This window comes from Lepisosteus oculatus, chromosome 2 (assembly GCF_040954835.1).
Source record: "Lepisosteus oculatus isolate fLepOcu1 chromosome 2, fLepOcu1.hap2, whole genome shotgun sequence".
In the NCBI taxonomy this organism is placed as follows: Eukaryota; Metazoa; Chordata; class Actinopteri; order Semionotiformes; family Lepisosteidae; genus Lepisosteus; species Lepisosteus oculatus.
In genome coordinates, this window is record NC_090697.1 from 6365521 (window position 1) to 6391628 (window position 26108).

The window sequence follows — 26108 nt, forward strand, 5'->3', positions numbered from 1 at the left end:
TCTTAAGTCCTCCCATGTTTTCCCTTTTGATCATGCAGGTATAATCCAAATCTGACCTCTACAGCTCCTGCAGACTTTGGGAAACCCAGACTGCATTATTTTGAGGACTGGGGAGTGGTCACCTACGGTAGTGCATTACCAGCAGGGATCAACAGAACATTCCTCTCCTTCAAATCGGGAAAACTGGGAGGCCGTGCCATATTTGACATCGTGCACAGGAATAAGTACAAAGATTGGATAAAAGGGTGGAGAAACTTCAATGCTGGCCATGAGCATCCTGACCAAAACTCCTTTACATTCGCACCCAACGGTGTACCTTTCATTACGGAAGCACTATACGGACCAAAGTACACTTTCCTGAACAACGTCGTTATGTTCTCCCCTGCGGCTTCTGACAGCTGCTTTGCCCCTTGGGAAGGGCAGGTAACAGAAGCCTGTACGTCGAAGTGGCTGAAATATAAACAAGGGGCAGCTGCAGACTGCCAGGGCAAGGTAGTGGCAGCTCTGGAAAGGAACGGGATGGTATTCATTCGAGGGGAGGGAAAGGGTGCCTACAGTCCTGGCCTGAAGATAAAGAGCTTCCAAAGGAACTTGCTCCTTCTGCAACCTCAGCTCTTACTCTTGGTAGACCACGTTCATTTGGAGAGCGACAGCCCAGTAGGGCTAATGAGTAGCTATTTCCATAATACTGACTTGCCTTTTGAGGAGACTGTGAAAGATGGTGTACATGGAGCATTTATTAGACACAGAGATGGATTATATAAAATGTTCTGGATGGATGATACGGGATACAGTGATAAAGGGGTTCTAGGATACAGAAACTATCCTCGTGGGTATCCTTATAATGGGTCTAACTATGTGAATGTGACTCTCCCACTGAGGAACCCAAATTCCAGGGGAGTATTCATTTTCTTTGGTCCTGATATGGATGTCCAGAGTTTCAGTATCCGTAGTGATGCCCAGAGAGTAGATATTTACTTAGCCACTAGTGAACACACGTATACAGTCTACCTCCTCACGGGGGAAGTCACAAGCAAACCTCTTTTTGCCATGGTGCTGGCTGACCACGAGAAGGTTGTCTTTGAGAAAGCCTCAGGGCTCAAGGAGAGCTCGCCGGCTGAGGTCAACAACTACGCAAACTTCGTGGAGGACAACCTCCAGCATGCTAAGCCCGTCTTCCAGCAGCTGCAGAAACAGATCCTGGCTCGCGTGCTCAACACTGATAACTTCAGGAAGACGGCCGAGCGCCTCCTAGATTTCTCAGACCAGAAGAAGACGGAGGAAATCATCGAGAAAATGTTCACCCTCAAAAAGAAGCAAAACAGGAACAAAAACTCCAAGAAAGGAGCTCTCGCTGACAAGCTTTCAGATGGACTCCCAGATATTTTTGCTCAGATTGAGGTCAATGAAAAGAAGGAACGGCAAAAGGCCATGAAGCGCGTGTATGATGAAGACATTGAGGAAGCAGATGGGGATGCCAGGGCCTTTCTGGACTACAGCGACCTTCGGCTTCCCAAAGGCAGGAAAAGTGGCATTTTTAAACAACGGAAATACAAGGAACTTCCTATGGTTTCTACTGACAGAAGTACTGACCCTTTAATCTCTGCATCCTATATAAGACTGTTCCTCATTTTAAATACTGCTACTTTTTTCTTCTTGTTGGCTTTACTGCTGACTCGATTTCAAAAAACGCAAGGTCTGCACACTAAGAGGTGTTTCTATGGCATTGTCCTTGTTGACAGCTTTATCCTGCTGTGTTTATATTCCTCATGTTCAAGAGCACAGTGCTGACATCGCCATATTTCAATGGACTAATGTTATACAAACCCACTGGAATGTAATTATTCACAATGACTGAAAATGTTATCGGTAACACAGTCTGAGCCTTAAGCCTCATCTGGAAGAGTATATTCCTAACAGAGACAGATGTGAGAGATTACCATTGGTTTTCAAATTATCTCTGGAATCGTGCCACTAAAATGCAGACAGAGTAAACATTGCAGAGATATTAAGTCATTATTGTTATTTTTTGAACAATACCGAATTGTACAGATTTTTAAACTGAGAATATTTTTGCTGGGAGTATTTTATAATCATTGAAATTAAAGACAATTATGAAATGTTTCCTTACATGAATGTTATTTTTTTAGAATGTGAAACAAAGTGTTGTGGGATGGTAATAAGCCCCAGGGTGTTGCACATACTGCACACTAAGTACATTTTAGATTTTTACCTCTCCCTAAATGCATGTCCTTCAAGCCTCTCTTCTGCCTGAGCTGAAGCCTATATGCTGGCAAACACTGAGCACAAGGCAGGACTATACTCTGCATGAGACTAGTCCTTTGCAAGACAGACGTGCCCACACTGGGGCAATTTAGAGATACCAGTTAAGCTAGCCAGTATGTCTTTAGAAGGTGGGAAGGACCCTGAGCACCAGGAACAAAACTAGACAAACATGAGTGAAACAGGCAGGAAAACCTCACACAGATGGTTCCCCATGTGAAAATGGAATCCAGGACAGAGCTGTTGGACAGAAGTGCTAACTGTCATGCCACTGTGCAGTCTCCACTAAATCTATCCATCCCTTTTCATATTGCCATCCTGAAGGAAAACCACGTTGTTCATGGACAACCAGGTGAATCGCCAAATATGGACTGTACCTTAAAATGAAAAGTACAGCCCCCTGACTTTGGAAAACATGTATTTCCTTGTGCAAATACGTTTGTTTCATTCCAACAGTTGTTAAGCATTGCGGATTGAAATTGCAAAGTTTAGATAAATGTGTGTACTGATGGTCTGAGACCACATGGAAACCATATGAAGTACAAATAACCTGAAGAGACATGATTGGTATGAGAGTGTGTTAACCAGCAAAACATATCTGTCACGATATTAGTTCCCCATCCTTAAGGGTGCTCCAGCCCTTTCACTTAAGACTTCATTCTCTGCACCTGTTTCCCATTCCCAGCCCACCTTAAAAGCCAGGCGCTGACGCTCATCCGGGCTCTGCATCTGATTTCCATATCGTGCGAGTCCGGGACCTAGAAGCGTCTGGTCCCGTTAAGGTTTTAACCTCGGTTCCCGTTCCTGTTCCCCGTCCGCCGGTTCCGACCCGGCCTTCGTGGTTTTTTAATTCTTGCTCTGATGGATCTCCTGGTTTTGGACTTTCTCGTGTGTTTTTGGATATTCCCTAAGGACTACTCTTTTGGATTGTTCGCCTCGGCCACACCTCCCCCGTGCACCAGCGCACCTTGGACACGCCCCCCTGTCTTATGCCCCGTATTCCTGCATGACGTTTCCCCAGTGTCTCCCCACTCCGTCGGATTGTGTCGTCCGCATAGGGTCCGGAAAGAACTGTTCGTTACAGAATGCAGAGCCTACACCTGGACCCCGCGGACGGCACCCTGGCAGCCTGGATTCCATCGGGGTTTTTTTTTCCCCTTTTTTTTCTTAGGGCTTCGGAGCCGCCCTGAAAAGGAGGGGCGTACTGTCATGATATTAGTTCCCGCACCTTAAGGGTGCTCCAGCCCTTTCACTCAAGACTGTATTCTATGCACCTGCTCCCTATTCCCAGCCCACCTTAAAAGCCAGGCGCTGACGCTCATCCGGGCTCTGCATCTGATTTCCATATCGTGCGAGTCTGGGACCTGGAAGCGCCTGGTCCCGTTAAGGTTTTAATCTCTGTTACCGTTCCTGTTCCCTGTCCGCCGGTTCCGACCCGGCCTTCGTGGTTTTAACGTCGTGTTTTGATGGATCTCCTGGTTTTGGACTTTCTCGTGTGTTTTTGGATACTCTATGGATTACTCTTTGGGATTGTTCGCCTCGGCCACACCTCCCCCGTGCACCAGCGCACCTTGGACACGCCCCCCTGTCTTCTGCCCCGTTTTCCTGCATGACGTTTCCCCAGTGTTTCCCCACTCCGTCGGATTGTGTCGTCCGCATAGGGTCCGGAAAGAACTGTTCGTTACAATATCTCATTAAAAGTTCCCCCTAATTGTTAGCAACACTGTTTACATACTGTATAGACTGGGCTTTCTCTTTGAGTGCTTATTTAATCTCCTTCCTTGAATCCATAGTAACCCTTGCAGTACACTCCAAATTTACTCTCAGTATAGGAATGTATGAAAGGTTACCAATGCGAGGAGGCTGTTCAGAAAAATAAAGCTGTCACCTCCTTTGTTCTTCTGTAATTTTTAAAATATATTTTCTTATTTAGTTCTGGTTCTGTAAATCGTGTACAGTCTTGTGACCGAGGAAGAAATGCACATTCTGTCACAAGTGATTTCTTGGGAGTAACAGAACTGAGCTCTCCACTGTTCCATTTGCTTTTTAAATGTATGAACCTGTTCATACAGTAACTCAGCAGTTTATGTATTTAGAGAAGTATGACCAACAGTGTTTAGCACTCTTGTGGCAGACAGCATACATACCACTGCAAAGATCTTGGTGTTCAACTGGGGTATCCATTTTTAAGATCAATAATGCCAAGCTAGAATATAGTTTTCTTGAAGCTTTGTTTTTATGTTCAGTGTACATGCTAAAACCAGTTAGTTTTCTCTCTCATATCCTTTCGGCATTTATTGTAGAGTTTTGCTTAGTCTACAACTTTAAATAGCAATCTCTAATTGTTTTTAGGGACTGGTTTTGAATTCTGGTCTTAGGAACAGTTTCTGAGGTCCGTCGTTTATGAGTTCTGTCATTTATTTTTCTGATCTAAACATGAAGAAACACTTAAGAAACAACCCAGATAGTTTCTGTACTTGCACAATTTTCTTTAGTGTTATAAAAAATCCTTATATAGGATTTTATTAGGATTATATGTTTACAAAATACAAAAGGATTATGTTATAAAAAATCCTTATATAGGATTTTATAAGGATTATATGTTTACAAAATAGTACCCACCACACCTTGTTTGAACATAAGAAAGGTCATAAGCAAGAGAAGATGTGTTCTATCCAACTCCTTTAACTCATGAGGATCTCATTGAGTAATTTCTTGACAGAAACCAGCTTAAGCAATTGGGCTCGGCACCGTGATCCACATTCCACAATCATTTGGGTGGAGAAGTGCCTCTTGCTCTCAGTTTTAAATGCATCCCAATTATTAACACTTGCATACTCTGGTTTGTGTTTAACCGTTGAATTTACTTTGTCAGTGCCTTTGCAGATTATGAATACTTGATTCAGGTCCCCTCTTATGCCTCTCTGTTCAAAACTAAAATGTTTTAGTTCTTTTAGTCTTTCAGCGTAGGCCATTCATTTAAGCTCAGGGTTGCATCTGGTTGCTATTCTCTGGACTGACTTTAGAACAGCAATGTATTTTTGTAATACAATGGCCACAATTGTACTCAGCATTCAAAATATGATTTTACTTGTGCATTGTGTAGATTTGCATAACATCCCTTGATTTAATTTCTACACTTTTAACCATATATCCAAGCATTTCGTTGTTATAGCTCCCCCACATTGTCTAGTATGTGTAAATAACGTTTCAACAAAAACAACCAAGCCTTTTTCACAAGGAGATACTTTTATTTTTCATACTGTATGTATTTTGTTCTGCACATAAACCTCTGCATATTTGCCAAGCATTTGCCCAGTCCTAAACTTTGTCTAAGTAATTTCCTTTCCCATTTCTAAAGTGTGTACTAGTCTTTAGTGACATCTGTAAAACTGACTAGTTTACCACCTATACAAGAATATAGATAATTGATATGAATTAGAAAGAACAGTCCCATGGGACATCATATACATTAATTAGTTGAGACCCTGTGGAACTCCACTAATTATATGAGAAAATGAAATTAAAATGTAGGTGTGTTCTTCAGAGAACATCTAGATTTCTGTGATGTTTGCAGGGCATCACAGTCAAACTCACATAAGGTATTTATCTTCAGAGAAGCTGCATCATCTGCTGTTATTGAATAAATAAGCTTGGTAAGAAATTCAAGTTAGCTGAGTCAGAACTACAGCATTAACAGCTTAGACGTCTGTCAGAGGTGAAGAATAACATCTTCAGAGTTGTCAGGAAAAAGTACAAAATCTGTTATATATTTGCATTTATTATGTTCTCCATAAATAGGAGTAGTTAAGTGTGGCTGGTGAGTTGAATGCATCCCATGAAATGCCTTTAAGCTTTTAACAAAGTGTAGTGAACCAGATACCATGTAGGTTATGAAAGGTTATGAAACTGAGGTTATGAAAAGTAAGTGAATCTCAATAAGGGCAAATACAACAGTATATGACTGTTACTGTATATCATGAAAAGGGAATGTGAATAATTTTACTAGGAGTGCTTTGTGCCCTACTATTGAAGATATGCCATCGTTGTCCATATTTATTTTACAGCAGCAGCTGTTTAAGAGCACCTCTAAACAATGCAACAAAGTATTGGAAAGTACTGTACTAGACCTTAATGGAGTTTCTAATATTGGTGTATTGGATATTTCGTCAAGGAGAATCTGTGTACAGTATGTGAATGAGTGTATCTGATCCAGACACTTCAGAAATGTAGCATTTTCAAAATCTTATTATTAGTTAACTTAAGAGACATCATGATATGCCACCAGAAAATGGTAGCTTACACATCCTATTTTTCCATCTCCTGAGTATGAAATGGCATAACATGTGCAAGGTAAGAAATGAGTGCTGGCAGGTTTGCATGTACAAGGATGGTGTGTGCATTCATTGAAAGGCACATGGGTTTGTTGGTTTACATGTAAATCGCATTTCAGCAATTGTACAGAACAGTGAATGAGAGGGAGATCGTTTCTGACAGGAAAGGAGAATTCAAGGTCCGCTCATCAGCCATCAGAACTCTTACAAAGCTCTGGATACCACATGCAATGACCCAATGGCAAGATAACCAAATTCCTAAAAAAACGGATTAATTGCATAGCAAGCAAGAGTTACATCTATTAACACACTTGAGCACTATGGATCGCTTGTAAACCCAATTGCTGTCATCATGCAACTAGGCAGTAATACTGGCTTTAATGGACTATATAATCCATATAATATGTAGCCTTTGAACTTGCTTGACAGAAAATTTGTAAATGACTATGTAATGTCACAGTAAAATCTGTAGTCATTTCTGAAGCATTTATTTATATGGTGTGGGATTGGTTTCAAACATCATTATATGCTCTAATGGTGTATAGTGAGTGGGAAATCTTTTTCACTCACTACTTTTGCAGATGCTCTTCTCATACATTTTCACTGTATAGTCATGAATACACTCTATGATTCACGATGTTTTAGATGCAGTTTTGATTTTCATGACTGAAGACGGGGCCATTTATTGAAGGCTTGAATATGTGCACAATATGTGGTGGAAACCTTTCAAATTGGCAAACAAAAATGCTTCTCTAAGCATTAAAAGTAACTATGCTCTGGGACTGATAAAAGGGTTATTTTAAGTTCTGTTTGATGTATTGTTTCATTCTACTTGTTAAGTTGGCTTTCATTCCTAAACTGTTGTCCAGTCTGCAATTGTCATTTCCTTAATGTTAAATTATAATGTTTTAAAACTCGATTCAACCTACAATGCAACAATAAAGAACTGCTCATTATACTTAAAGACATGAAGGTCAGAATTCTCTTCCTCTTTTGTTGATTTGTATAATCCAAAACTGCCATTGATAAAACCAAAATATTTCTAGAAAACAGCCACTATTTTTATTAAAACTTTGTTGGAGTACATACGATTCGCCAGAAGCTGTTAAATATCATTGAAATAAAAGGGCTTTCTATTCAAGTAGCTCCACAAGCCCGATTTTGTTACGACTTGCTTATTTAATAACTATTTCTTCTAATTGATATACAACAGATGTTTTATTCCTTTAATGAGGGAGTAATTGGGGAATTAAATGAGAAGCCAAGTAGGAAATTGAAAGGAACATTACAATTAAGGATGAGATACGTTCTTTCAGTTCTACAACAGCACAGGAGCCATCAAGGATGAAGTACAGTACTCCAGGGACTTATACAGTACACTTCTGGACAGTGAAATGGAAATGGCTGATGTATTAAATGAACATTGTACTCAGATATTCCTTAAGCAAAAGACAACAATAGGCCCCAGCCAGCAGCAAGTCGACTATACTGTATTACTGCACCATTATTTGCAGAACATACTGTATATTGTTCCAACCCTACACTACTGCTTCATAAATATGCTGTTTTAATGACTCGATTATTATTTGTGTATAAAGAGTCATTTCACACTCACTGAAGTGTGACTTCAGTCAGCGGCAATCGGTTATCCAGAGAGCCATTTCCCCATGAGTGGCGCAATCCCAGCACTAGCGCTGCTGGCTGTGGTTTTTAGCTAAAGTCTCCTACCACAAGTCACTATTCCACCAATGACCAGGCTCTGTGACTACCTCTCCTAGGTGGACTCCTTCTTCACACCTGCTCAATGTTTTCTCACTGCTACCCAGCCGGTTCATTGCTTTTTGCCTTTCCAATAGACCATGTGCTTCCAGCGAGTTCATCTTCTGTCCTCTCATTATTAGACCAATAGTGAGCCAGCACGTTTTCCTAAAGTAAAAGGATTCAATTTGTTATTGTGACATGGTTTATTTACAGTAGTAGAAGCTAAAAATAAGTTGTATGAACAGTTTAATCACTAATAGGTAACACACAATTTCATGATATGAGATAATAGCTTAATTCTATGCATAATTAATGTTTTTCATTATTTTGTCTGGTATTGGCTGTATACAAAACAATGTTTTAAGAAGACACAAGGGTTGTACCAGGCATCGGAAAGAGCACAATGCAGTCATAGCTCTTCCGCAGCTGGTATTTAAGTTTGCTGACCATAATCAACATCTTTAAGTTAAGAAAGGCACTTCTCAGAGAATCCTGGAAGCCAAGCAACGTACTGAATGTGTTGGTACAGCACGTTTCAAAGTAAAAAGCAGGGATGACAGAAAAAAAAAACTAAACCTCCTCTCCTTAGCCCTATGCAGCCTATAATTATTTCTTTATATCTTATTTATAATGTTCTATGCTAAGATTTTATATAAATTATATTGGGGCAGCACAATTACAGCTCTGGGGCCCTGGGTTCGATGCCGGCCCTGGGGTGTTATCTGAGTGCTCTCCCTGTGTTCACGTGGGTTTCCTCCAGCTGCTTCAGTTTCCTCTCACAGTCCAAACTCATACAGCTAGGTTAACTGTCTCCTAGAAACACTGGCCCTGGTGTGAGTGTGCCTGTGTGCCCTGCGATGGACTGCTGTCCTGTCCTGTCCAGGGTGTGTCCCATTTTTTACGGTGCTTGCCAGGATAGGCGTCAGCTCTCCTGCAACTCGTGAGTGGATGAAGCAGTTAGGAAGTGGATGGATGGATTGTTTATATTATTGTAATCACCATGGGCCTGTTCACAGCTGGAGGTGGGCCTGTAGTCTGGGTTTCTGAGTTCACGAACTAAAAATATTAGACAACTTCATCATGATAAATCAAGCAATTTAGAGATCATATCAGACCAGATTCTGAGTACCTCTCTCAGCTCTCTTCAGTAACCAAAAGATTCCTAAATGGAACTTGCTTACTTCACTGATACCTTAAATGTGTTTCCTATCATGTGAAACCACTGATATGTAAGACTAGCTGGGCTGGTGCTCTACAGGACCAGGGATGGAGACCTCTACCATATACAGTAGGTATAATAGGAGCCTAGGAGCTTTCTTACTATGTACAGTTTAGTGCTTACTGTGTAATTTGTCCAAGAGGGGTTGGAGTTTTACCAAGCTGGGAAGTACCTGGAAATTAACCAAAAGTGTTCAAGATTCTTTAGGTGTTTTGAGTAGTAGGTACAGTACTGTAGAACTGGGAATCTATTGGCAGGATTTCTGTAGTAAAAATTCAATCTAAGCATGTAGTGCTGCATTCTCAACCCGCATGAGTACTCCAGCACTACTCTATTGCCTCCTGTACCTCTTTATAATACTGTACCTTGCTGTTAGATATGGACAAAGGAATGAAAAATGGTAAAAAAAAACAATTAACAACCATGTTAATGATCCACTCAACTGTGCTGATGTACAGGTAATATATAGTACATGCCAATGTCGTAGTTTGTCAGATAATCGGTGAAGAACTTTAGATTTCCTTGTTCCCCAGGCTGATTTTATGTGGTGGTATGTGGTGTTTTTCTGTGTTGGGCCATGCATTTTTCTGTATTAAGAAGATTATTCCCAGATGTAGCATGTAGAATGCTGATGCAATAAAGGTGGAGTGGATTATGAAAAAAAATCAAACAGCTTGTGCATGTTTTTCCATGAGAGACTAGTGTTTGTCACATGTTCGAGCAAACAGTTTTTTTTATTAACTTCTACATTCTATAAATCTTGCATCACTATTCAGGAAATATGCAGTATTCTCTAGAAAACCAAAATATCGGAGGTTAAATATTTTCGTGAGATATAAATCATGGCAAGAATTAAAGATGTTGGCAGTATTCCTCACACAATTAATTTAAATGACCGTTTTTCCTGAAATCATCATTCACTCTTTAAAATGTAACTCAGGTTCAAGCTTAGTTACGTTGTTTCTGAGAAACTCTGACAGATATCGGAGATCATAGCACATAACTACCACTTCCTCTGCTTTTAATAAGTGGAAAAGATTGCAATGACTATTTTAAAGGCTTTTTCCTTCTTGTTATTTGCTGCCGCCTACTGGTAATACCTATTAACACCACTTGAAAGTTCGTCCTGAATACAGTGACCGCAGCGATAAACTCAACGAGTTTCAAAAAATATTCAAAAATATTTTTTTATTTAATTAAAAAACATTTTTTATTTAGTCAACAGCTTCAATATTTGCTTGTATTGATCTACACCAAACAGCCAATTATTTCATTTCTGTTTTATGTGGAAAATAGTTTACGAAGCTAATTTGTGAGATCTGTGTTCATTAGCCTAAAAATGTACAGTAACTTAAACAATCTTAAAAGACAGACACATCGCCTAAATTAATTAACTCCCAGGCACTTAAAACTGCTGACCATCTCCACTGAAGTGCCATTGATGTAAATAGGTGTGTGATCTCCTCCCTGGTGTTTCCTATAATCCATAATCATCTCCTTAGTCTTACTGATGCTCAGAGAGAGGTTGTTCTCCTGGCACCATGCCGCCAGGGTTTCAACCTCCTCCCTGTACTCAGACTCTTCACCATCTGTGAGCAGGCTGATGACTGTTGTATCGTCTACAAACTTAATGATGGAGTTTGTGTTATGCCTGGCGACACAATCATGAGTAAATAAGGAGTAGAGGACAGGGCTAAGCACACAGTCTTGGGGGGCTCCAGTGTTTAGAGTCAGGGTAGAGGATATGTTGGTGCCCACCTTCACCACCTGCGGACGTTCTGTCAAGAAGTCCAGGATCCAGGTACAGAGGGAGGTGTTCAGTCCCAGGTCCTGGAGCTTGATGACAAGCTTTGAGGGCAATATGGTATTGAATGCTGAGCTGTAATCAATAAACACCATTCTCACATACAGTTCTGTATGTTCCTTTCTTATCCAGGTGTGAGAGGGCAGTATTGAGGGCAGTGGCAATAGCATCTTCTGTTGACCTGTTCTGGCGATACGCAAATTGTAGTGGGACTGGGGGTGTCAGGCAGTGAGGAGGTGATGTATGCTTTGACCACTCGAAGCACTTCATGATAACTGATGTGAGTGTAACGGGGCTGCAGTCATTAAGGCAACTGACTCTGGGTTTCTTAGGGACAGGGACGATGGTGGTTTTCTTAAGCAGGAAGGAACTATAGACTGAGCTAGAGAAAGATTAAATACAGTATGTCCAAGAAGACATAAGACAGAAGAAATTAGTTCAGGTGGGTAGCTGCGTCAGCGTGCGTAGGCTGCAAAGGAACAAGTAATAGGTTTATTCCATGCTGAAAAAAAAGAAGAAATAGAACACAACGTTTCGGCCGTGGAGCCTTCTTCAGGTGTCATAAATAATTTTTCAACAAACTTCAGATCAGATCAGATCACTTTATTGGCCATATACAATTTCTTGTTTTGGGAATTTTAGTCTTTTTACATACCCCAGCCTGCTCTCCATGAGACACCCAGACAGGGAGGGAAGCTGGGGGTCAGAGTGCAGGGTCAACCATTTATACTGCACCCCTGGAGCAGCTGGGGTTAAGGGCCTCGCTCAGGGGCCCAGTGGAGTAGGATTCCTCTGCCAGCCATGGGATATGAACCAGCATCCTTCCAGCCACAGGCACAGATCCTTAGCTACAGAGCCACCCCTCCACCCTATATGTATATATGTCTTTTTTCAGCATGGAATAAACCTATTACTTGTTCCTAGACAGAAGAAATGTCTGTTTAGGAAACGCCCAACATATATACAATTAAAAGATACGTGCAGAAGTGTTATTCTTGTAAAGAATATTTGCCGTTTAAAATTGACAAACCTGCGGTGTCTCGACTCCCATCAATCAATTATATTTTAAAATATTTTTTACCATACAGATTATAATGTTGCATTTTGTCGTTACTTATTAGCAGCCTAACAAACGTTAGTTAGGTATAGTATTTCAATTTATACAATATGGTTGCTCAAAGTTCTCATAATCTATAGTATGGTTTCAGTACAAAAATGAGGGGGGAATTGATATCAGAAAATAAATCGTCAAAAATAGAGTCTCGGAGGTTTATTTCTGGATATAATAAGTTCGCTGCCTGGTTTTACTCGCATTTAACTCATCCGTGGACACAAGAGTGACCTCTTCCATGCACGGGTATTCAATGTTGGTTTTGTTTGTTCCTTGTCACTTTCCGTAGAAAGTTCGGCTGTCTGACCATAATGTTTCACGGAGTGCGATAAAATTGTATTACGAAGTGAAATATGGGGTCGCTTGTTTTATGTGCGTTCAGAAATTTTAAACTGGAAAACTGTGCTCACAAACCTTCAGCGGCGCCTTGACCAAAGGCATTATACAGCAAATAAAAGAAATTCGAAAAACATCAGTGAGCAATTTGGCATTGACGAGGTTGTGTAACGTGTAGTGCATTAAATGGGTTACACAGACACAAGCGATGTTTTTTCATAGACAATTGTGATATTTTATCTCATGTACTATGCTTAAATAATGTTTCTTGTCGTACATACAGTCTTTTGATAGCCACTGTATGTATCACATGCTGCATAAATAGTTAATTCATGTTTGCCTTCTACCACCTTGAGGTTAAGAATACTTAATATTATTCTACTGGGTACAGGAACACTGATCTCTGACTGACTAATCTGCATTTTTGGAGAAGGCATACAGTAATATGTGTGGGACATGCAGCAGAGACGTGTTTTTCTGCTTATTTTTCCTCATTATATTCTTGTGGCCATAACCTTGCTCATGAGATGATTCTCTTGTTCATGTTTGTGTATGTTGTTTTCTGTGTTTTCTATATTGTCTGCTGCTGTAAACAATTGCCCATTCGGAATACTAAAGACATTTATTCCCTCGCACTTATTTTCCTCTTTCTTACATGTTGTAAACTTCTGGTGTTTCAATTCTTGCAGAACCCGATGAAGACAAAAATTCCAAGTAAAAATGAAGAGGAGTGCAGGCCTTGCAAATCCCGTGTAGTGGGAAACCCCTATGGCATTTTGGACATTAAAGACATCCCAAAAGGAAAACTGTCCATTGTGGAGGCCTTGACCGTCCTCAACAACTACAAACACTCTCCTAAATCTTGGACACCTAATAAAATAGCCCAAGAGTACTCTTTAGACTTAAAGGATACCAAGGCACTTCTGGAATTCTTCATTCTCTTTGATGTTAAAATTATACCACCAAAGACTGAAGACAAGAAGCAGATAAAAGCTAACTAACAGTCTTCATCACTGATCTGTTTTAGAAATATTAATGTAATCATCCTGGACATTTGTACAACATTGCTCAGGCTACAAGATGCAGTTCCTTGATTGGTTTTAAACGAGATTAGATAAAAATGATTAAGGAATAAAAACAATGTTGTAAAGATTCATTTTATATTTCATTTTATATCTGCCATTCTTGTATTGTAAAAGTGCTTGTATTTTTTGTGGTTGAATTAAACTTCATTATGTGTTGCTTTGTATAAGAAGTAATCCATATTTTAATATTGAATTAGTAAATAGCCACGAGCAACATATATACACAGGCTCTCGTCTTTTATTGGTTCATCTTTAGTCTCTTCTCGTCGATCCCAGATCAATTGAAACTGAATCTTTTATTCCCAAAGGCTTGTAAATGGAATTATTTAAACAGGTAGGCAAACAAACTTAATACATCAGAAGTCAGAAAAAAATATAAAATGCATCTTTTGCTATATTGAAATTAAATCTTATAAACTAGCACTGCTAGTTACACAAACCATTTTGAACATTTATTTTCTGAAGTGGTCTCTGCAGGTTTGGTGCTGTATGAAAAAAGCATGCTACGAAAGCTGCTACCTTATAGAAAGTTGCTATTATGTTATTGTTTTATATTAATTTCTGCAGTAGTTAAACATTTGCATTTTACAATGCCAAGATGATATGACCACAGGGTAAACTGGGAAAATATAGTACAGAAATTGTAAACAAACTGTCCTTGTAAATCAGATTTTTGTCCTATAGGCCTCTGATATTTGATATTTCTGTCAATTAGCAAGTAATCTTTTCTTTTCATAATACTGCTTGAAGAATGGTGTTGACTGTGACTTAACATATTCATCACAGGAGCATTGTCATCTAATTTTGAGGTGTGGCTCAATAATAATTCACATTCTTTCTCGTTATTTGCTGCCGCCTTCTGGTAACGCCTATTAACACCACTTGAAAGTTAGTGCTGAATACAGTGACCGTAGTGATAAACTCTACCAAAAAAGTGTTTGAACTCACGGGGACAGTGGGTCTGTAAAAATATATTTTTTTATTTAATTAAAAAAAACATTTTTTTATTTAGTCAACAGCTGCACTATTTCCTTTTATTGATCTACACCAAACAGCGAATTATTTCATTTCTGTTTTATATGGTTATTGGTTTGCTAAGCCAATTTGTGAGATCTGTGTTCACTAGCCTAAAAATCGAATTTAAACAATCTTAAAAGACAGACACATCCCCTAAACTAATAAAATACATTAACTGGCTTCCAGGAAAATTCTCCCGGTGTGAGTGTGTGTGCCCTGTGATGGACTGTCGCGTCCGTCCGGGATATATCCCTCTGTGCGCCCTTTGGAAAGGCTCTGGCTGCCCTTGCCCTGCTACCCTGAATTGGAAGAAGCTGGGAGCGAAAATAATTCTATATCTTTTTCTTATGGCCCAATATTTTATTTTTTCAAGATCCCCCCCCCCTCAAGTTACATATATTTGAAGTAAAAAAAAATATTTCACTTGAAATCGTTCCTCATTATTTTCAGTGCATCCATCTATCCATTTTCTAACCGTTTCATCCAAATACAGGGTCGCAGACACAGACATGCAACACACTCACGCCGGAGTATATGAGTATGTCTTTGGACTGTGGGAGGAAACCCACGTCGTGATCATGGGGACAGGGTGCAAACGCCATGCAGCATCTCAGCAATTTAACCCAGGGCCCCACCGTAGCGAGACAGCAATGCTAATGTACTGCACAGAGGAAACGCCCTACACAGTCATTTACAATTAAAATATATGTGCAAACGAATAGTTGCCGTTTACAATTGACAAACCTGCGGTGTCCCGAATCCTATCAATCGGTGATATTCTGAAATATTGTTTACCTTACAGATTATAATGTTGCATTTTATCGTTACTTATTAGCAGCTTAACAAACATCTGTTAGGTATAGTATTTCAATTTATACAATATGGTTGCTCAGAGTTCTCATAGTCTATAGTGTGGTTTCAGTGGAATTACAAGAATGGTAATAATAATAAACCTTATTTTATATAGCGCCTTTAAAGGTGGCTTATCAAAGCGCTTTACAGAATGACAACGACAATAAATTAAAAGAATACACAAGATAAAACACAATTACAATATACAGAGGAGACCGTGGATGGGGTAGTAGGAAAAGCAGAGGGGTGAAGAATGGAACCAGTTAAGTAAATGCTCTTCTAAAGAAGAAGGTTTTGAGTCTGGATTTGAAGGAGTTCAGAGAAGGTGACTCTCTGGTATCCTTGCGCAGAGAGTTCCAGAGCTTGTTGGCATAACAGGAGAAGGCCCTGTCGCCCATACAATGTAGACGGGCTTGGGGGACAGTAAGGAGGGCAGAATTTGAAGAGCGAAGGTTCTGATGTGGGGAGTAGGGCTATAATAGTTTAGACAGGTACTGAGGTGCCAAGCCATGCAGAGCCTTATAGGCGAGCATGAGGATTTTAAGGTCCACACGGAATTTGACAGGAAGCCAGTGCAAGGACCCCGGGATAGGAGTAATGTGATCACTTGCACTATACCTCGTCAGGATTCTGGCTGCCAAATATTAGACAAACTGGAGTTTGTTCAATGTGGAGTTAGATACCCCAGAAAGTCGAGCATTACAGCAGTCAATTCGAGAGAACACAAATGTGTTGATCAGCTTTTCACCCACAGTTAGTGACAGCACAGGGCGTAGTCTAGCGATATTTCTGAGGTGAAAAAAAGATGTTTTGACAATATGCTGCACATGTGGGTCGAATGTTAAGCCAGAATCGAATATCACCTCAAGGTTTTTCAATTTAGACAGAAGCTCAAGTACAGACCCATCTACGAATGAGGAGGCTATTGATATAAAAGAATAAATCGTGAAATACAGAGTCTCGGATGTTTATTTCTGGATATATTAAATTCGCTGCCTGATCTTACTCGCATTGAACTCATCCGCTGTGACACAAGAGTGACGTCTTTTATGCACTGGTTTTCAAGGTTGGTTGTGTTTGTTCCTTGTCCCTTTCCGTAGAAAGTTCGGCTGTCTGACCATAACGTTTCACGGAGTGCGATAAAATTGTATTATGAAGTGAAATATGGGGTCGCGTGTTTCACGTGCGTTCAGAAATTTTAATCTGGAAAACCGGGCTCACAAGGAGATAAGCAAATCCAAACCTTCAGCGGCGCCTCATCACCCTTTGACTAAAGGCATCATACAGCAAATTAAAGAAAGTAAGTCGAAAAACACCAGTGAGCAATTTGTCATTGACGAGGTTGTGTAACGTGTAGTGCATTGAATGAGTTACACAGACACACGCGATGCTTTTTCATAGATAATTGTGATATTTTATCTTATGTACTCTACTTAAATCATGTTCCTTGTTTAACATTTAACCTATTTAATGTAACGATATTTATTCTTGAAATATCAACATCATGTCAGTGACATTGAAGTCTTAGTAAATTTATTGAATATGCCAAGAATTACCAGTAAATTCGATGACCATTTCCCTTACTAGAGTATCGATTTAGATTTGTTAAGCTTTTTGCGACATCGTTAAACTGAAACAAGAAGAATTTTAAGTCAAGGGGTTTTATGTAAACTGAGCTGTGACCTTGTACTTAAGAATGCAGTATAAATGTGTGATTAATATTTAAATTTTAAAGTATTTTGAAAGGAAAATATTTTAACATTAACTAGGTCCACTTCCTGCAGTTGTACTTAACTAAACGAAATTTTAAACGAGGTATTCATCTCATACATGGTATAATTGTACATGGGGCTGCACTTGATGTACTGTTTTTTAATTGTTTTTATATTGGTTGGTCAATTCTGTAATTACCTGAACATTTGGGATGTTTTCCATGGGGGTAACCTAAAGAATATACTTAAGGGAAGTTCTGTCTTCACATTTCTGTAAAAAGAAGCAAAATGAGTTAAGGCTCTTTTTTCTTGTACCTGTTCTAACAAGGGCAGTATATTTTGTGCAGTGGTTAAAACTGCTGCCTCGCAACACAGGGGCCCTGGGTTCAATTCTGGATCTGGGGTGCTGTCTGTGTAGAGTTTGCATGTTCCCCCCCGTGGGTTTCCCAAGGATTTCCTTCCACAGTCCCAAAACATATTGGTTGGTTAATTGGCATCTGGGAAAGTTGGCCCTGGTGTGTGGGTGTGACCAGGATATGTCAGATTTTGAAAGCGTAAAGGAAAAAGCATATTTCCAAAACCCTCATCTATGTCTAAGGCTTCTGTTTCGCAAAGCTGTAGCAAAGCATAGCAGATGGTAAGTGCAGCACTTCACTTTATAGTTTGGTAAATCTATTGTGTTACAGGTGTGAAATAATGTCGACTCTAGAGAATAAACGTCAGCTTTAAAGACAAGAGAATTCTAGAAAATAAAACCTACTTAATTGTTTTCTTTCTCACTTGTTGATATAGATCCTGAGGCTACTGAATCCATCAATAAGAAGAATGAGCATCTTTTGTCATTACTAAAGACAGTATATGTGGAGTCAAAAGACCCTCCCCAACAGGTAAGAACAGTTTTGCTGGAATGCTTATCCCAATGTGAAACAAAGCCCTGTTCACTTTTCCCAGACAAAATATAGCCAGGAGCTCACAGTCTCCCTTGATTAATTAACTCTTGATTCCCATTTTCCCCCAATTTATTCAACCCATATGAATAATGTATTATTAATAATAAATAATTGCTTACACTTTTATAGCACTTTTCTGAACACCGCACTCAAAGCACTTTAAAGTTAATTGGGATCCCGTCCACCACCACCAGTGTGCAGCCCCACCTGGACAGCAGCCATAGTTCACCAGTACACTCCCCATGCACCAGCTCTCAGTGGGGAGGAGAACAGAGTGATGAAGCCAATTTATAGATGGGGATTATTAGGAGGTTATGATTGGTCAGGGGCAATGGTAAATTTGGCCAGGACACCGGGGTTACACCCCTACTCGATTCGAGAAACACCCTGGGATTTTTAATGACCACCGAGAGTCAGGACCTCAGTTTTATGTCTCATCCGAAAGGACGGCTTCTTTTTACAGTATAGTGTCCCCATCACTATACTGGGGCATTAGGACCCACACAGACTGTAGGGAGAGCACCCCCTACAGGCACCACTAACACCTCTTACAGCAGCAGCCTTAGTTTGCCTCCCATCCAGGTGCTGACCAGGCTCACACTTGCTGAGCTTCAATGGGCTGACAGCTGTGAGTTGCAGGGTGATATAGTTGCTGGAATAATAGTATTGTCACTTTCAAAAGTATTCTCCCCCTTGATTTTTTAGATTTTGTTGCAATAAGAAATCAATGGGATTTTTTGCCATTTATTGACACAAAACATTATAATTTCAAAGTGAAAACAAAATTCTACAGCTCTGCCTATATTAATTTAAAAAATAAAACAGAAAATAACTGATTCCAGCAGTATTCACCCCCCTTGAAATCAAATAATATTTGTTAGAGGCACATTTGGCAGAAATTACAGCTGCGAGTCCTTATTTGATAGCCAGTGTACAGTATGTATCACTTCAATTGTTTATTAATGTTTGCCTTCAGCCACTTTGAGGTTAAGAATACGAAATATTATTGTACTGGGTAGAGGATCACTGATTTCTGAGTAACTAATCTGCATATATCATAATATATGTGGTACATGCAGAAGAGGTCTGAGTGATATTCTGCTTATTTTTCCTTATTATTATCTTGTGGCCATAACCTTGCTTATGAGATGATTCTCTAGTTCATGTTTATGTGTGGTGTTTGTTTTCTGTGTTTTCTATATTGTCTATATTTTCGATATAGAAAAAATGCCCATTGGGATTACTAAAGACATTCATTCCCTCTTTTTCTCCTCTTTCTTACATGTTGTAAATTCTTGTGTTTCAATTCTTGCAGAACCCGATGAAGACAAAAATTCCAAGTAAAAATGAAGAGGAGTGCAGGCCTTGCAAATCCCGTGTAGTGGGAAACCCCTATGGCATTTTGGACATTAAAGACATCCCAAAAGGAAAACTGTCCATTGTGGAGGCCTTGACCGTCCTCAACAACTACAAACACTCTCCTAAATCTTGGACACCTAATAAAATAGCCCAAGAGTACTCTTTAGACTTAAAGGATACCAAGGCACTTCTGGAATTCTTCATTCTCTTTGACGTTAAAATTATACCACCAAAGACTGAAGACAAGAAGCAGATAAAAGCTAACTAACAGTCTTCATCACTGATCTGTTGTAGAAAAATTAATGTAATCATCCTCTTTTGTTTGAAATGTATTTTTTGGTTAATATTTTCTGGACATTTGTACTGCATTGCCCAGGCTACAAGATGCAGTTCCTTGATTGGTTTTAAACAATGTTAAATAAAAATGATTAAGGAATAAAAAAATGTTGCAAAGATTAATTTAATATTTCATTTCATATTTGCTGTTCTTGTATTGTAAAAGTGATTGTATTTTTTGTGGTTGAATTGAACTATATTAAGTGTCCCTTTGTATAAGAAGTAATCCATATTTTAATGTTGAATTAGTAAATGAGCAACATATATACAGTACACAGACATATATACACAGACTCTCGTCTTTTATTGGTCCAACTTTAGTCTTTTCTCATCGATCCCAGATCAATAGAAACTGAATCTTTTATTCCCACAGGCTTGTAAACAGAATTATTTTAACAGGTAGGCAAAACAATACATCAGAAATCAGAAAAAGACACATAAAATGCATCTTTTGCTATATTGAAATTAAACCCTTATAAACTAGCACTACTAGTTACACAAACCATTTTGAACATTTTTTTCTGAAGTGGTCTCTGCAGGTTTGGTGCTGTATGAAAAAAGCATGCTACGAAAGCTGCTACCTTATAGAAAGTGGTTATTATGTTATTGTTTTATGTTAGTTTCTGCAGTACTTAAATGTAACACATTTGCATTTTACAATGCTAAGATGATATGACCTCGGGTTGATTTGGAAGACATAATACAGAAATTGAAAAAAACTGTCCTTGTAAATCATTTTTTTGTCCTATAGTCCTCTGATATTTGATATTTCTGTCAATTAGCAAGTAATCCTTTCTTTTCATAATACTGCTTGAAGAATGGTGTTGACTGTGACTTAACATATTTATCACAGGAGCATTGTCACCTAATTTTGAGGTGTGGCTCAGTAATACTTCATATGATTGTAATAACTATTTAATATAAATGCTGTGTGGATAACAAACAACTTCCCAGGACTATATGTTCTATGATAAGATGTACAGTATATCAATAGATGTGGCGAATGGCTCAAGTGAAAAAGAGCAACTCTGGTTTTTAAATGTGGACCTGCAAGAGTTTGATGCAGCACAAAATTGAAGCTTTTAGATTATTTCATTAATTTATACCATATTAAGTTAAAATATATTAAGCAAAAAGGCATTCAAGTAGATAAAATTATAACCACTTGATGTGTGTTGTAATGTAGTGAGAATGCAGCGGTGAATTGAATACGTACAAGGTCTGACATGTTTCTTCTTCTTGTATAAGTCATTCATCTTTACAGTACTTTATGAAACCCATCCATTTTCTCACAGCTTCATCCACTCACAGAGGAGCCAGAGTCTGCCCAGGCAAGGAATGGGCACAAGGCAGGATACAAGTTGGACGGGAAGCCTATCCATCACAGGGCAGACAGGCACACATTCACAAATGAACTTACCCAGACGCCACCAGTCTTTGGACTTTTGGAAGAAACCTAGGTGAGCACAGGAAGGACACAAACAGCACCCCAGATTTGGAATTGAACCCAGGTCACCTTATGAAATAACTGAGATGAAGAAACTTGACATATAGAGACTTGACAATTATAATAATAATAATAATAATAATAATAAAACATAAGCTTACAACAAAGCTATCTTGGAAGTGCAGGACACAAAATAGGGTGCACATACAGTGATATACTGTACAGCGGTTCTCTGGAGTCCTGGGCAGCTGGTGAGCACGTACACAAACGGGAGAAGAATCTTTCAACTTTACTCAGAACGTACTCCCATCTGGCAATAAACTCAGGACCCAGAAGCTCTGACCATGCTGACCTTCTTAAAACCAGATTTCTTGTTAAACAAAAAACATTTGTTTTGAGCTAAAGTACCCAAGGACCTATATGGCTGAAACGACCGTTTCTAAATGTCATCATATGCTCCTGTTTCATTTTGAAAAATCTTTCAAGTCATTATTTTATATACGAATTTGAACATAGATATTATAAGAAATTCCCCATGTTTTTTAGAATATTTGTATTTTCTCATTTTTACATCATTGACTTTGATTATTCAACCAAGTCAGTTTGCCATAAGTGTTCCCAGTTATGAAATAGATTTGGCATTGTTTCTCAGCTCCAGAAAAGCACAAATAGTAGATTCTAGGTTTATTTTATCTTAGGAAACGTACACAGGGATCTGTCAAATGATAGTAAACTGAAATCAAATGATAACTATTTTCTTTTATTCTGTGATTCTGTCTTTCTCCCTGCATCATTTACTGTTGTACATTATACATACAAAATCTATCATAGTGAAAGGCATTGCTTTTGGACAGCTACTGATTGCTAAAGATATGGGTTTTCTTGTAACAATTTTGTTTCTGTATTGAAAGGGAAATGTTGCCCTGTGCAGTTCTGCTCAGTGATACAAGTTACAGTTAACCTGCAAATGAATTATTTTTAATGTACATTTTTGAGCTGTATGTTTCTGACTAACAATTGCAGCACATTGGTGCTTTTATTATACTTATTTTTATGTTCTTTCACTTTGATTATTATTTCTCCTTTGATTTCTTAGCATAAAATGTTTCTTTACAGTTTAGATTTCGCCCACAGAGATTAAAAATATTTAACTACAGGTTTTATTGCATTTTCAGATACAGAGAGCAAGATTAGCTCCAACAATGAATATGAGTCATAATGTATCCTGACTCACAGATACTGTCCTTGAGCATTCCCAAATGTGTTTTTTTTCTGTTTTTGAAATTATATTTTTTTACTGCCCACCAATAAAAAACTGAATATTGTACATTTTGTTCTATCATGTTTTACTCCCTTCTTGAGGTTAATACATGTGTATTTCATTGCAATTTTTTAATGAGTTTTTAACCATGTAATAATGCTGTGGTTCTCTGTAGTCTCTTACATTTGGGAATAAGAGATGTAATTAGAAATAAAAAAGAATTCTTATCAAAAAGCATTAGATACATTTTCAATTAATTAACTCAGGACTTCAGTATTGCAAGGTGCAAGTTTATACACAAGGCAGGAAGATGTAAGCAACACAATCTATTATTTTCAGTGCTAACATCTGCTGTTTCTGAGTAATAGAAACTCAATCTGTGTGCACATCCCAGGAGCACAGTGCAAATAAAAATCCCAATGTAAATGTACATATGGCGAATAAAGTCCTCTTTTTTCTCTCATGTGAATTGTTAAAAAATGGAATTGACCAAAAACTGAAAAGTTTTAAATACATTTTTGGCTTTGGCTGCTTATCTTTAAAACTATCTGCTATTTATTCATAAAAAAAAACAGAGGACAGATTATAGGTAAGAAATCAATTTAAAAATGCATTAGTTAGAATACAGTATATGAAAAATAATTCAGAGACACTGTGTTAGGATTGGTTTAAGTTATCAGTAGGCATAACAACCCACCTATATCACAAGGTTCAATTACAATTTCTGTGTATTTTTTTATAGTTAAAAATTACAGCTCTGATAAAATTGGCTTTTTTTAAAAATCACATCTTGTGGAATAACAAATACATCAATACAGAAATAACAATTAACTAGTCCTTTTCCGAAAATTGCCATCTTCGTTTCGCTTTTGTTTCCATGCAATAAAGTCAATATATACAAATCAATACAACAGCATTAAAAAAGGACATACAAAATATGAAGTCACTACAAAACAGCTGTTACTGATAAAAAGAAATCTATAATTTCTCATAGATTTAAACTAAACCGACATTAGATTTTCATGCTACACAAACTTAGAGACATTGAAAAAGCAACAAAATGAGTGTTGGGACTAAGCAACTCACTTTTTTAATGCTTATCAATGTATTTAAAATGATTGAATAAACCTCTTATGTAATATAAAAACAGCATCTTTGTAATAAAAATACATCAGGTAGATTAAAAAACTTAAGGAGGGCACTTACTCTCAGTAATCCAACAGAAAATCAGAAACGCACCTTTACATAAATCAACAGATTTTTTTTGTATTGAATTCTACATAATGCATAAATAGCATAATATGAATACAACAACCTGTGGGACTAGTAACAGTGGGATTGGATTTTTGTTTCTCATAGCAAAACAGAACATTTGCCATCTGAGCCCAACCCTGTCCACGGCAAAGTGCTGCCGAGATATCAAGACTCTTGCTTACACTAATGATAATTCTTTCTGATTCATATAGTGCTTTTCATCCCAAAGTGCTTTTACAAAGGAGGGGGACATGCTTCATCGAGCACTGAAATACCCGGGCCATAATATACCAGCAACCCCACTACACCGCAGGCGGGCAGAGCAGCAGTAATTGTGTTGAATCAAGGGGGAGCTTTACAATAGCAAGAGTGTTGTTAGAAACCAACAGGGGGACTCTGCAGGAAGTACTGTACCTCTGAGGGCAGTAAGTGGAGTAATGGTTATTTTCATTTTGGTATTGTGTTTGGGAACAATAAAAAGACAAAACTGTTCACAAGAAAGCTCCAAGTAGAATCAACATCGTAGTGTCTATCAACTTCACTTTGCTGCAGCCAATCAGTTTTCCCCGGAGGTCTCCCCTGGCCCATCATTACTTCGTTTCTGTCAGATCCGGCCAGAGACTCGTAACGTTGACGCCAGTGAAAAACAGCTTGCCAGCACCCACTGGACATTTGGGTGCTGGACACATTGGACACTGGACACATTTCACCTCTATGGTTTTCTTCATTGGCATCTGTTGAAGGGGAAACAGTGATTTGGAGTGAAAATGTACCATATGAACAAAATTGCCCTAGTTTTACTGGACATTAAAAGTATTTTTACACCTGGGTAAAGTTTACTGGGAAAGTAAATAAGTTTGTCTGTTAATAGAAAATGATTGATTTGAGGGATTTTTACTTTCCTTTTCCAGGACCTAATTTACCTGTTATACAGCAATTAAGGTTCTCCAGTTTGATTCTGCTGCATGAGACTCATGGATCCCTTAGCTTCCCAGCTCAGAGGTACAGTACCTGAAAAAAGGCTACAGGCTGAGGACAATGTGCAAATTCTGCAGATTCTTTGGGTTTTGCACTACACTGTGGAAAATATCATTCCATCTGTGAAGACTGTAGCCTTTTCAGCACCCTAAGAAATGTTTCTGAATCTGCTTCACAACTGCAAAAATATGAAAGTCAGGGCTGTGAGTCTGCAATTAAAATTAGCTTTGGTCATCTGACTTTGACAGTCAAGGACAAGATCGCCTGGAGACAAGCAATAGACCATGTGATCCCTCTATATACCAAAAGCCACTCACAGACTGACCCTCTTTCGTGGTATTTCAAGTTTCAACAAGGAAGTATTTAGTTTGAACAAAACGCGTCTAAGAACATGTTTTTGACATTTTAAATGGTTGTCAATGGAGTATTTAAGTTTACTTCTATAAATACTGTTATTTCAATCATCACCTTTAATTTAACCAGATAACACTGTTTACAAAATTCTCATTTATGACCTAGTCACAAGGCAGAAACACTGTTGCTCAGAAAACAAAGCGATGAAAGAAATAAAAGAATAAAATACCCTCTGCACTCGGTTTAAGAGGAGAGGAAATGCCTATTTACTGTATGTAGCGTTTTCGAAGAATATCAGGATACAATGAGGAAAACGGGTGACTGGACCAACTGTGATCTCAAGTTGGGGTGAAATAGATTTTAAAACGACATGACAAAACAAAACACAAGATTCACAATTTCAGAAAAAAAGAATTCTAAACAAAAAAATGTAAAACTTCTTCGTTTAGTTATTAAAACCTGATACAGAATCGTAGCTACAGTACTATACCTACAGGATCTCGGCATCCTCACAGTACAACCCACACGTGCCTCCTGACTCGTGCAACCAAACCCGCGGGCCGGGAAGCGCAAGATTCCCTTTGGATTGGAGACCTCATTAATATATGCGTCCCAGCAGAATGAACACCAGGCCTGATTGGCTTACGATTTAGTC

General features: G+C 38.6%; 3 protein-coding genes and 1 long non-coding RNA gene across 6 annotated transcripts in view; 3 read left to right on the top strand and 1 right to left on the bottom strand.

Annotated features, from left to right (window-relative positions):
• Window positions 1–7581, top strand: part of dse (dermatan sulfate epimerase) — a 37372-nt gene extending 29791 nt beyond the window's left edge. For all 3 annotated transcript variants that reach the window (XM_006626163.3, XM_069196278.1, XM_015355250.2), the window contains one exon: window positions 39–7581. In XM_006626163.3, the coding sequence (XP_006626226.2) occupies window positions 39–1791 (1753 nt within the window). In that variant the 3' untranslated portion in view covers window positions 1792–7581. The remainder of the gene's footprint in view (window positions 1–38) is intronic.
• A 5252-nt stretch (window positions 7582–12833) lies between these two features.
• Window positions 12834–14127, top strand: ndufaf4 (NADH:ubiquinone oxidoreductase complex assembly factor 4). Its single transcript, XM_069185805.1, has 2 exons — window positions 12834–12934; window positions 13538–14127. Exons 1-2 carry the CDS (start codon window positions 12866–12868, stop codon window positions 13847–13849), a joined length of 381 nt encoding a protein of 126 aa, XP_069041906.1. The 5' UTR covers window positions 12834–12865; the 3' UTR covers window positions 13850–14127.
• Window positions 14128–16903: 2776 nt separating this feature from the next.
• Window positions 16904–20282, top strand: LOC138241961 (NADH dehydrogenase [ubiquinone] 1 alpha subcomplex assembly factor 4-like). The gene is made up of 3 exons (XM_069196293.1): window positions 16904–17102; window positions 18307–18401; window positions 19780–20282. The coding sequence occupies exons 1-3, from the start codon at window positions 16967–16969 to the stop codon at window positions 20089–20091; spliced, it is 543 nt and encodes a 180-aa protein (XP_069052394.1). The 5' UTR covers window positions 16904–16966; the 3' UTR covers window positions 20092–20282.
• Window positions 20283–23475: 3193 nt separating this feature from the next.
• LOC107078180 (uncharacterized) lies at window positions 23476–26017 on the bottom strand. The gene is made up of 3 exons (XR_001479156.2): window positions 25948–26017; window positions 25045–25132; window positions 23476–24855 (listed from the first exon to the last, which is right to left on the bottom strand). It is a non-coding gene; the product is annotated as an uncharacterized lncRNA (long non-coding RNA).
• Between the last annotated feature and the right edge of the window lie 91 nt (window positions 26018–26108).

What these genes read in the sequence shown, in the direction of transcription:
- ndufaf4 (XM_069185805.1), top strand. Translation starts at nt 12,866, where the DNA reads ATGGGGTCGCTTGTTTTATGTGCGTTCAGAAATTTTAAACTGGAAAAC. An exon ending in GTGCTCACAAACCTTCAGCG is followed by an intron (nt 12,935 to 13,537) that starts GCGCCTTGACCA and finishes CAATTCTTGCAG; the next exon opens with AACCCGATGAAGACAAAAAT.
- LOC138241961 (XM_069196293.1), top strand. Translation starts at nt 16,967, where the DNA reads ATGGGGTCGCGTGTTTCACGTGCGTTCAGAAATTTTAATCTGGAAAAC. An exon ending in CATACAGCAAATTAAAGAAA is followed by an intron (nt 17,103 to 18,306) that starts GTAAGTCGAAAA and finishes TTGTTGATATAG; the next exon opens with ATCCTGAGGCTACTGAATCC. An exon ending in CAAAAGACCCTCCCCAACAG is followed by an intron (nt 18,402 to 19,779) that starts GTAAGAACAGTT and finishes CAATTCTTGCAG; the next exon opens with AACCCGATGAAGACAAAAAT.